The sequence below is a fragment of the Otolemur garnettii genome, unplaced genomic scaffold (assembly GCF_000181295.1).
Source record: "Otolemur garnettii isolate 467f Iridium unplaced genomic scaffold, OtoGar3 scaffold00082, whole genome shotgun sequence".
Lineage (NCBI taxonomy): Eukaryota > Metazoa > Chordata > Mammalia > Primates > Galagidae > Otolemur > Otolemur garnettii.
In genome coordinates, this window is record NW_003852477.1 from 8522997 (window position 1) to 8535135 (window position 12139).

General features: G+C 51.3%; 1 protein-coding gene across 1 annotated transcript in view; it reads right to left on the reverse strand.

The window, feature by feature from the left end:
• Positions 1-12139, reverse strand: part of SCAP (SREBF chaperone) — a 66192-nt gene that overhangs the window by 6308 nt on the left and 47745 nt on the right. The window contains 10 exon segments of the mRNA XM_023515928.1: positions 55-431; positions 1209-1427; positions 1580-1678; positions 3125-3219; positions 4950-5062; positions 6521-6647; positions 7053-7225; positions 8446-8551; positions 8733-8953; positions 9793-9950. Of these exon segments, the coding sequence (XP_023371696.1) occupies positions 55-431; positions 1209-1427; positions 1580-1678; positions 3125-3219; positions 4950-5062; positions 6521-6647; positions 7053-7225; positions 8446-8551; positions 8733-8953; positions 9793-9950 (1688 nt within the window).

Here is a 12139-nt window from a genome sequence, read left to right on the forward strand (position 1 = left end):
ACTGTTAGGGAAAGGAGATGATGAGCTGGTGGCAACTAGCATGGCCCAACTTACCTCTTGGCCAGTGTGATGTTATAGTAGCTGAAGAGTGTTGGCCAGTGGCGGAAGGACAATTTCCTCCAAAGTTCCTCGTCTTCAGGCCCCCAGGTTACCTCTGGGACTGGGCTGTCATGGACACCCTCTGCCAGACCTCCATGCTCAGGAGGCTCACCTGGCAATGTCTGGTTCTCAGGTAATTTAGGGGCATCAGGTGGGAAGATGGAGAAGGTAGGGTCCGGGTGGCTGGCAGGAAGCACACCACTAGGCACAGGCATAGGAGCCAGGGCACCCTCACCCAGTGGGCTCTGTTCTGTCACCTGGGCAGTGAGGTAGGTGCGCAGCCCTGCTGGGTCTGTGTACACGAGGATACCAATCCAGACAACAGTGCCAGCCTGCAGTAGAGTGTTGGGTACTCAGGACCCTGGGAAGAATGGACAGCCCCAACCCCCAGCGACCCTGGCCCTCATGCTAGGAGTCGGTAGCACAGGGACCTCAGGCCCTCAAGCCCTCCCACCACCTGCAAACACTTGCCATTGGAGAGGCCTGGTTCCCTTCTCCTGGTCAGGGGTGAGTTTCCTGGCCTGGAAATACATTCCCTAACCTCCACCTCATCTGGGGCAGAAAGCTGGTACCATTACCATGGTCATTGTGGTCAGAGGGCCAGCTGCCTGCCCTGTTCCAGAGACCACAGAGGTCCTAGTCCCCAGATATTCAACCTCCCTCCCCTCTCAGTTCAACTCCCCAGAAGAGACACTGTTGCCCACCAACTAGCCCAGCCCAGCTCAACTGGTGACCAACCATGTCCAACATGTTCTAATGCCTGCCCACTTTGAAGCAGCCAATGAACCCTGACCCAGGGAAATGTGGTGGCAACAGATGATTCCATCTTGGAGCAGCCTATCTAGCAGGCTCCTGTCCTGGGGAGACAATAGCACCTCTATCTGATGAACCTGGAGCTGCTTCTCCCACAGAGAAGTTTGTCTCCTTAAAAACCACTGGGCTGTGGGGAAGGAGGCACAATGGTAAACTTCTCAAAGCCCGGTTTCAAGATGCCACCAGGTGCCTGAGGATTGCCCTCTCCCCACTTCAAGGCAGAGTACACCACCACAAAGGAACCTGAGTGCTAGCCCTCCAGAAAAGGGCAAAAGCAGGGCAGGTGTGGCAGGTACCATAATGAGGCGCTGTGCCAGGCGGGTGCGGGCCAGGAAGTAGATGACACGCAGCCTCTTGGGGAGCCGTAGGTTTCGGAAGGAAGACGGTTGCAGCATGATGGTGTGGGGTGTGGATGGCCGTACAGCCAGCTGCCGCTCATAGCGTGTTGGCCGCCCCACTGGCTTGGCTGGGGGCAGACAGGCCTCAGGGGGCAGCCGCTTGTTCAGGTCCGCTAGCTGTTAGGGATGCAATGGTTGGGGCTTGAGTCTGCTGTCCAGAGACTGCCACTGCACATGCCTGAGGTCTATACCCTCTCACCCAAAGGTTCCCTGAGCACAGGCAGGGGTGAGAAGGAAGGTGGGCAGGGCAGGGCTCAGCCCACTCCTACCTCCATCCGACGAATGTCAATGGACAGGACAGTGGTGAAAAACAGCATCTGAAGGAAGAAGTCAGACACCAGGCCCACAACGGCAAAGAGACAGAACTCCTGGAATTGGAGCATATAGCAGGGCACTATGACCCCCTGGCCCTGAGCCCTAGAGAAGCAGTGCCCTGGCTGCAGGTACCACTGAATCACTGCAGGGCACCGCAGAGATAAACAAAAGAGATCCTAGTAATTCTCTGGAACCTGGGAGTAGCCAAGGGACAGTACCAGCAGCTCAGCCCAAACTACCAGGAGGCGGCAGAGACTCCCCTCACACCTTCTTCCAGAGAAGGTATGAAGAGTAGGAGCTCTCTAGGAATTTTCTGGGTTCACTAAAGGGGTGAGGATGAAACTTCTAAGACCTACCAGCTCCTCCTCAAAAAGCGTTCCCCCACTGAGGCCCTGGCCCTGCTCATGTACCACCAACCTAGCCAGAGCCTAGGCCTGACCTGATTTGGGGGCTCTCAGAAAGATTCCTGGCCAGCCCTTGCATCAGACCAACTAAAGCAGTGGTTCTCAACCTTTCTGATGCCATGGCCCTTTAATACAGTCCCTGTGGGTCACGACCCACAGATTGAGAACCACTGAACTAAGGGAAAGAAAAGGGCAGGAGGGATTAATTCTCCCTGAAACTGAAAAGAAGTGCAACCTCTCTGCTCCCCAAGCTCTGTTAACAGATGGAATTTTCTGAAGTTTCAGTTTTCCTCCCCTGCTCTCTATGAGCCTTCCGGCACATCACCACAGTTGCTACTCAGATCTGGGGTAAGACAATGGGATGTACCAGGAAGTATCACAGCAGTCACGTCAGTTCTAGTGTCCCAAGACTGCACCCTGTCCTGCAGACACTGCTCTTTTCCCAGGAGGAAATGCATGGATCCCTTTTGCTCTCTGCTCATCCCCACCCCTCAGCAGGCCTGCCAGCCCAAGATGAGGGAGGATAAGCGACAAGAAGATGGCATCCTCCCCTTTTTGCTTCTTGGCATAGTCAATAACAGTCTGGGGTTCCAACTCAGTGCAGAGCCACTGTCACTGACCCTCAGCTGAGTGAGGGCACTTTGCCAAGAGCAGGGGCTACTGTGGGCAACGGGTGGTAGCCCTCCAAGGCCACATGTCCGGAGGCTGTGGCTGTAGGCCACATGCAAGAGAGGAAAGATGAGAGATATCAGCTGAGGGGCCCCATGGTGTTTCTCCCTGAGCAATGGGAAACCAGGCCTGACTGGAACTATATAGCCAGCCTTCAACCTCTGTCATTCCCTCAGAGCCTCCTCCTGCTACTTGGCTGAATGGGAAAGAGGACAGGGCCTAAGGCAGAGCCTGCCTGGCTAGGTGCTCAATCCTGGAACCCAGCCAGCATTTTCTGACACTTCCGAGCCAGGCATGCCAGGAAGTCCTGTCTCATAGGAAAGACTGCCTATGTTGAAAGAGGGATATACCTGCCCATAGCTGCACAGCTGGGGAGCATACCAGATGGTTCTAAACTTATCCAAGAAGGAGGTACTGGGGCCTTACCTGGATGGCAGGCACTAGGGTAAAGTAGCCAATGAGGATGATGCCCAATTCCGTGGCCATGTTCTTCATGATGGACCAGCTCTCACTGCTTAGGCCTGCAGAGGGTAACCACAGAGGATGGGAGTAGCATAGTACCTCCCTCTGCCATGTGTCTGCACAGAATCACGTGGTCCTCAGAAAGGCAGAGGCATGGAAGGGTGCCCAGGACTCTGAGGCAGCCATTCCTCCAAAGCATCCCAACCTGCAGGGCTCAAATCCAAAGTGTTGCCACCACCACAAAGGTGCTATGGGGAACAAGGTGTTTTGAGACTTGAAGGTACAGCAGAGAGCTATACCCATCAGAAGGGAGAAGCAGGGTGTGGAGGGGAGAAAACCCAAGTGCATCCACTCTAATCGGATCCAACCTCCACATGCTGCTCTCGTCTAGTCTGCGGGGGCCAGCATGAGTGTGTGCCCTCCAGCACACGGTATGGGAGAACTGGCTGCATTCTTCCTCAAGCCCCTCCCCATGGTGAGCCCCTTGGCTTCATACAGTCACACTGTTCCATGTATAAGGCTCTGAGCTCCTAGTGGGTAGAGTCCATTTCACCTCAGTTCTTCCTAACTCCACATCCAGCACAGGGCCTAGCCTATCTCAGAAGCTCATGAAGGTTTGCTGAATGAATAGCCCGCCCCTAGCCCCATTCCTCACAGACATGGGGTGAGGAGAAGGTGGTTTAAGAAACCAGACTTCAAAAAGAAAAGAAAAAGAAACCAGACTTCCTTGGCTTAGCGCCCATGGGTTACTGAGTAGGGCGTCATCCACATACGCCAAGACTGGCGGGTTTGAGCCCAGCCTAGGCCTGCTAAACAACAAAGACAGCTATAACCAAAAAAATAGATGGGCACTGTGGTAGGTGCCTGTAGTCCCAGCTACTTGGGAGGCTGAGGCAAGAGAATCGCTTAAGCCCAAGAGTTTGAGGTTGCTGTGAGCTGTGATGCCTCAGCACTCTACTAAGGGCAACAAAGTCAGAGAAAGAAAAGAGAAAAGAGAATAAAAGAAAAGAAAAAAGAAAGAAACCAGACCTCCAGGACTAAGTTTTCTCTTTTCTCACTTTTCCCAGTACCCCAGATCCTCAGCTCCCACTAGCAAGGCTAGAGGAGGCTTTTCTGACAACTGTGGAAGGAGCATCTCTGAAGTGACCACTCCTAGAGGCCTGGACCTTGTGTGCTGTAATAAGGCAAGAAGAAAAAACGCTAAGCACTAGCCAGACAGAAAGCCATCACCAAACAGGAGCCCCACAGCAGAGTTAAGTTTGCTTTTTATTTGAGACAGAGTCTTGCTCTATTGCCTGGGCTAGCATGCCATGGCCTCAGCCTTGCTCACAGCAACCTCAAACTCCTGGGCTCAAGCAATCTTCCTGCCTCAGCCTCCTGAGTAGGTGGGACTACAGAAGCCCACTATAACGCTTGGCTAATTTTTCTAGTTTTAGTAAAGATGGGGGTCTTGCTTTGCTCAGGCTGGTCTTAAATTCCTGACATCAAGTGATCTTCCTACCTTGACCACCCAGAGTACTAGGATTATAGGCACGAGCCACCATACCTGGCACAGTTTGCTTTCTTATTGACACATGATCAAGACGTGGTACAACCTGGTAACCCTGCGGTTGCTCAGGGTATGTGCTACCAAGCTGCCAGGGCCTAGTGGCCCACCGCATATTACACTGGAGGCCAAGACAAAGGAGGTTTGGGTGTCTCCCTGGTTACCTCAAGGAGCACAACAGCAAGAGAACAAGTCCTTCCCTAAGCCCTATCACATCCCTTCCCCACTTTCCCACTGTGTTACCTTGGGCAATCCGCAGCTTCACCTCGAGGTCCACTGGGGTGGAGACCACTGACTTGGTGAGCACCAACACGTTCTCTAACCCAATAACCACCACAAGGTAGGGGAAAATCTCTCTGGGGACAGAGAAGAAGGCAAGGGACAATGTTGTGAGAGGGAGGCTGTCAGGTTTCCAGCCTATAGTGGAAACTGACCCCCACAGGCACAAGGCAGAAACCCTCTCCTCACCACTTACCAAACACAGGGGAGAAGCCCTGCCGTTAGCCCTTCACAGGGGCTGTGTCTACATAGTTCTCAGCTTTCAGGCAGGCCCCAAAGCCTTGTTAAGGGGCCAGCAACCATCTCCATCTTCACTGAGCCAGCATGGGAGAAGGACTGGAAGAGGCCCCTTATAGAGAGATTTGCTGCCTGCCACCAGACCTCAGGTCTCCTGGCCCTTCCCACACCAGACTCTGCTGGCTGAAGGAAAATGACTGCTACAAAGACCCACAGCAAGTAACTCCAGGCCAACTCATCACAGCTAACTGGAAGCGGATGAAACCACCCTAGAGATCTACTCACCTGGATCGAGAAGTTGCGTGTGTAGAGCAACTGTTCCTAAAGAAAACTCTACTAGCTATCTGAGCCCACTGTCTCACACTACCAGTAACAGACTGTGAGAGAAGCCTATGCACAAGGAATGCCCACTGAGTTACAGCTTGCCAGGATCTCTGCTGAAGAGGCAAAGGAAGTGAGGGGTCTGAGGGGGGTTCGGCAGGCAGTGTGGTGGTGGGGGGCAAGTGGGAGGAGCAGTGTTTAACACTGTTAGGTTCAGGTATTCTGTGAGCAAGGAAAGTAACAAATAAAACACAAAGTCACTTATCCTACAACTAGCCTGATGAGCCAAGGTGGTGGTCAGGCCAGTTGGTTAGTAATCAGTGACAGGCAGCAGGGCCTAGCCAGAGCCAAGGAGATCAAAGCCTCTGAGGACAAACCCAGAGAAGGGCTTCCAGACTAAGAGAGGAATGGCAAGGGGAGTAAATATCAGTGCAAAAGGTAACAAATTACAGTGTATGCATATATTTCAAAACACTTACTCTAAAATGACCAGTTCATTCACTGACCAAGGCATTCTAATGTTCTAATTGCTAAAAAGAAAAAAATGTGCCTTCTCTTTCTCACACTTTCTGTGGCTCAAGCAATCAAGAAGCGTGTACATGTATAATTTACAACATATAAACATACAAGTACATACCCACATACATGAATACATACTCACATATACATAGAAACATACTTATACACACGAACACATACCCCGTAGACACATACACCCCTACATAAGCCTAGAAATACATGTATGTACATACAGACACACACCTATATATGCATAAACACATACACATGTATGTATGAATATAAGCCAGGTAACTTAAAGAGGAAGAAAATGTACCTCTTAACTGTCAAAAATAACACTGTGAAGACACGGAATGACCGCAAGCATCCAGTACTGAGAAGGCCAAGTGCCCAGATGTGCAAGGTTCTCTGGCTGGATGGCCCACCCTGTGACCCAGTGTAGCCTACTGGAGACCTACCCGCCATTGAGAGTGGGCGTCAGGCCGAAGAGTGTGCAGAGCCCCACGGACATGAGCAGTGAGCTGAGCACCGTGACCACGGCGGCCAGGGCCAACCCCCACTTGGACTTGACCATGTCGATCTTGCCTGGAGAGCAGAGAGGGCACATCAGGGCAGCACCTCCTCCAGCCCATGGGCCACATGGGCCTTTCTTAACTGAGCTTCTGGAAGTAGAGTGTATTCTGACAATTGAAGAAGGGAAAGTTCCTGGTTTAACCAAAGAAAGGGACAACCAAGAACACTTCCCAGTGTCATGGACATGGTCTACCTTTTGGGAACCCTAACCCAGGAAGGGTTTTTTCCTGAGAAATGAGAAGAACCCTGGACCCATCCAAGCCCTTAAGACTCTGCAGAGGGATGAAGCTTTGGTGACTACAAACCCTATTCTACCTCTCTGCCCCAAGCCACCTCCAGAGGCAGGGGAGCAGGGGATGTGGAAATGCCCATTATTTAGCTTAGAGAAAGCCCCCAGCCTCCCTGCTATGGACCTACGTGTGGAGAAGTAGATGTACGCAAACAAGATGATATAGGTGGTCACAAGGGGGATGAGTTCGGCGATACCAATCTCCTCCTTGAAGTGCACGTGAACCAGGCTCTCTGCCCGAAGGCTGCAGTTGGGGCTGGGATGCAGAAGCATCAGGCGGGCACGCAGGCTACCCAGGAACCTGGTCACAAAGGGGAGTGAGAGTAGATGGAGTATCTCTCTTAGCTCAGGGAACAAAGACTATTCCTGGAAGAAGGGTCCATTAGGGCCTCCCTCCCCTCCCTCGTAGAGAGGAAGCAAAGTTCTCTGTAGTGTCTAAGCTTCTCTATAGTCTCCAGGGACAGTGGAAGAATTACAAATATGGAAAGACTATTTCAGGAGTTCCCCCAGCTTCTTTCTCAGTCACCCTTTGCCAACATATTACACCACTCCATCTGGAACACTTCAAATGTTCTTGCCAACATGGGGAGCTGCCTGTACTGCTCCACTGGGAAAGACTCAGGCCACATGGGGCTCAGTAGTCAGCTAGGGACACCTGCCCTAGGCTCAAGAGAGATCAGAAGAGGTCCATAACAGGATTTTTTTTTTTTTTTGAAACAGAGCCTCAAGCTGTCACCCTGGGTAGAGTGCCATAGCATCACAGCTCATAGCAACCTCCAACTCCTGGGCTCAAGCAAGTCTCTTGCCTCCGTCTCCCAAGTAGCTGGGACTAAAGGTGACCGCCACAACACCCAGCTATTTATTGGTTACAGCCATCATTGTTGTTTGGCGGACCTGGGCTGGATTCGAACCCGCCAGCTCAGGTGTATGTGGCTAGCGCCTTTGCCTCTTGAGCCACAGGTGCCAAGCCTGTAACAGGACATTGAAACTGCCAGCCCTGCTTCAGTCCCTTATGCTAACCAGCTGTCAGGTCATTCCCATTTAAACATAGCAGACAGGGTGCTGCCTGTAGCTCAGTGGGTAGGGCACCGGCCACATACACTGAGGCTGGCAGGTTCAAACCTGGCCTGGGCCTGCTAAAACAACAATGACAACTGCAACAACAACAATAAAAAATAGCCAGGCATTGTGGCAGGTGCCTACAGTCCCATCTATTTGGGAGGCTGAGGCAAGAGAATAGCTTAAGCCTAAGAGTTTGAGGTTGCTATGAGCTGTGACACTACGGCACTCTACCCAGGATGACAGCTTGAGACTCTGTCTCAAAAATAAATAAATAAATAAATAAATAAACAGAGCTGACAGCATCCTTTAGTCTAAGGTATATCAGCATTTCAACAGGAAGCCTGGAAACTCTTCAAGTTCCCAGAGAGCTCTGAGAACACACTAACTACAACAGGGACCACTCAAAGCCTCACATCTCCCCACAGACCAGTGAGGAACCCAGGGCACTGTAAGCCTTACTTGGCATGATAGCGCTGGAAGACCAATGTAATGGTGTATGAGACCATCCTCTTCCTGGTGTAGAGGCTCACCCCGCTGTACTTCCCAGGAACACCAAACAGCAGGTCTGAGGGTAGAAACCAGCAGGTACTAACAAAGAAATGACAGCCACTGCAGAGCCACCAAGGATCCCTCTCCACCATCAGTCTTGGAAATGAGGAATAAACCCTAATCTGCCCCTTCAGAGAATGGGGTGAGTGACCAATAGGCATCCTTTCAGGTCCTTAGGAAACCTGTGCTGAGGCTACCTTTGAGTGTGGCTGAAGTCTGCAAGGTTTTAGGCTCATGCTGGTGAATGGTCCTGATGATGTCAGGATCAGCATGGAAGCGTTCCCGGTCATTCTGCCAGAAGTTCCCGGGGGACAGCAGCAAGCATCCATGTTCTGGGAGTAGGTTCCGGAGCTTTCTGAGGCCTGGCAGCAGGTCAGTTACCTGTAAGCACACCTCCTCCAGGCTTCTGGTCCCAGAGCTGTATAGGCGACAGGACAAGGCATCTGTTGTGTCTGCCACCACTGTAAAGACCCACTCCACTTATGGGAAACCCTCAGTCATCAGGTTCCTCAATGCTCCATATCTACTCCCTGGTATCTCTGAAGAGCCTGATGATTAGGGCAGTAGGGAAAGTACTTCCAAGTGGTCAACAACACTGAAAGTATCGTTTAGCTGCCTAACCTTCAAAGTGCTCAAAAGTCCATCACCCCTGAGGAGAGGCAAGTGTGGGCATTATGGGAACAGGTATAGCACTACCCACTAAAACACCTTGGCTAATTCAGTGAGTGAGAATGGGGTGAAAATCAGGGGCTTTGGTTAGTTCACCAAATGTTTGTCAATACGATTAAGTAACTGAAACCTGGCAGTGATGCAGCCTGTGAAGCCAGGATAATCCAGAGACCTACCAATAGGCTGGGAGCACAACTTGGACCGTGGCTTCAGTAGGTGTTCCCAGGTAGAGTTTGCTTCTTGTCAGCAGAGCTGCCCCCACTATATTCCTATCTCACAGCCCATAGACAGGAAGCCACATGGGTCCCACCAGCCAGTTCTCAGTCAGCATGTTGGAGTCAGCCAGTGGACACTGACTCTGAGATGCAAGAAGGAAGCTCAGAGCTCTCTCTGTGCCCTTGGCACAGTCCAGAAGAGAGATGCAGCCACAGTGGCCACAAGGACAATGAGACTTGAGGCTGGCTCACCCTGCTTGTTCCTGTATTCCGCCTGCTTGTTCTATTTCACAGACCTGGAGTCCCACTGAGCACTGTGACCCCCTCAGCACAGAACAGGTTCCAGGGAGCCTGGAGTCCCTGCGATGAGTACCTGTCTCGCAGCACATGGTTCCGGATCTCCTCCACCAGCTGGAATGCCCGGGACAAGGGCGAGCGGAACACATCAACCGCCAGGAGGTTCTTGTGCCAGGGAAACACAGAGGCCTTCACAAATATCTGCTGGATGTAAGCCACTGGAGCACCGACATACTACAGAGGAAATGGAAGAGGGAGCAGAAAGGTCAGGTCAATAAAGAAAGAAGTGGCATGGGTCCAACTCATCACAGGGAACCTGCTAGCAAAGCACTGAGACAGGTGTCAGCAGACTATGGCCCACAAGCCATGTCACAGCTCGGCACCTGCTTCTCTAAATCCAGGAGCACACCCACGCCCAGTCACTGCCACCGGCAGTGGCTGCTTTCATGTGACCATGGCAGAATTTAGTGGTTGTAATGGAGAGGGTTCGGCTCACAAAGCCTAATATATTTACTATCAAGCCCTTTACTGAACATGTCTGCTGACCAGACAGCAGACCATAAGCTCCCAAAAGGACGTAGCTGGTCTTACTGATCCAAGTTTTGCTATTTGCAACATCCATGTTTTGCAAGATCAAAAGACCTAGTTTTAAATCTCAGCTCTCCAAATATATGGCTTAGAAACATTTCTGAGTTCTCTGATTTAAATTTCCTCACTGTGAAAGAGAAATAACAACATCCACTTGCAGCACTAAGGTATATATGCATTCCACATTCGTACGTGTACACACACAGGTATATCAAACAGTGACAGCAGACATGAACAGCAACATCACCAATAAACAGTCAAGCACATCACTTTATCTGACCCTGACAGCCCTAAGGAAAACATGAAGAGGCACAGGCGTTGTGTCTGCCTAGGGCTTCACACTCTAGGCAGAATGGCACAACCCTTAAAGAGCTTACAACGGCATGTAAGTGACCAGAGGGCTGAGACATGCAACTCCCTCCCAGTGAAGAGCATTTGGCAGGGTTATAGCCAGGGGAGCAGAGCCGTGAGGAGAGGGAAGGATTGGTGAGAGAGGGGCAAGGAGGGCAGCTGGAGGAGCAAGGGACACTGAAAGCACAGGCAACCTGGAAGCACACAGGAGTCCTGTCAGGTAGTAACCTAATTTACAGGGAATCATGAATGGGCTAGGACAATGCCACACGGAGCGCATGGATTTTAACCAGTTGACAAAGCGTGAGTGTCTCTGAGGTGGAGGAGCAACCCGATGACAATGGTGCTCTGGAAAGACTACTCTAGATTAACAGTGTCAAGTGGAAACAAGACTGCCTACAGGTGTGATGCTCTGTTAGGTACAGGTGGACATGCGGGGCCTCGGGGTCTCGTTGAGGAATGAGGGGCTGTCTCCATCCCTGAGCTATAGTAGGGAACGTGTGTGGAAGAAGTGAAGACCACTGAGCCATTCAACAATGCTGCACTCCAGGCTGACCAGGCTCCTAGGCCACCAGAACAAAGGAACAACCTGAGACAACCACTTCGGCCTCTGTGAAGTTTATGACACTACATCTAGGGGAGGCCTCACCCACTTTGCCATCCGTACCACACTCAGTCCACAAGAAGCTTCGAGGAGGTACAAAGGAACCTGGATAGAGCCAGATGCCACCCACAGGCTAGACCTGCACACCCACTGGTAGGAAAGGTATAGGTGGAGCCCACTATTCACCATGCTGGACTCATCACAATCTTTACTTAATATTCAAGCGAGAAACCAATGTGGAAATATGGCATTCTAAGTGAGGAGTGGAGGAACCATCAGAGTTAGAGGACTTCAGATGGTTCTAGGCAAAGAGGGACTCCTAACTAGATGGAGGCTGTGGGAAGCAGCCTTTAAACAGGATCCCCCAAAATCTCCTGGTGCTCGTGCCCTTCTATAATCTCATTCCCTTAAGAATGAGCTGGACCTAGTGAACTGCTTCTGACAAACAGAATGCAGCCAAAGTGAGATCACTTTTGAGATTAGGTTATAAAAGACTATGGCTCCTTCCCCCCATTGGCTCCTTTCTTTTGGAGCCACCACTCTGATAAAACTAGCCATCATATTGTCAGCTGCTCTGCAAAGGGCTCTGGGGCAAGGAATTGAGTGGGGCCTTCTGCCAATACCAGATGAGGAACTGAAGCCCTCAGTCCTCCTCTAAGGCAGCTGCTGGCAGCGAGCCATTTAAATGAGCTTGGAAGATCCTCCACCAGTTGACATTGGAGAAGACTGAAGCCTTGGCTGACAGCTCTATTACAGTAAGAGACCCTGAGTTAAAGGACCCAGATAAGAAAACTAAGGGTCAGAGAGATAAAGTAGACATGTCCAAGGGCACACAGTTTATAGGCAGCAGAGCCAAGAATAAAACCCAGGGCTATGGCTC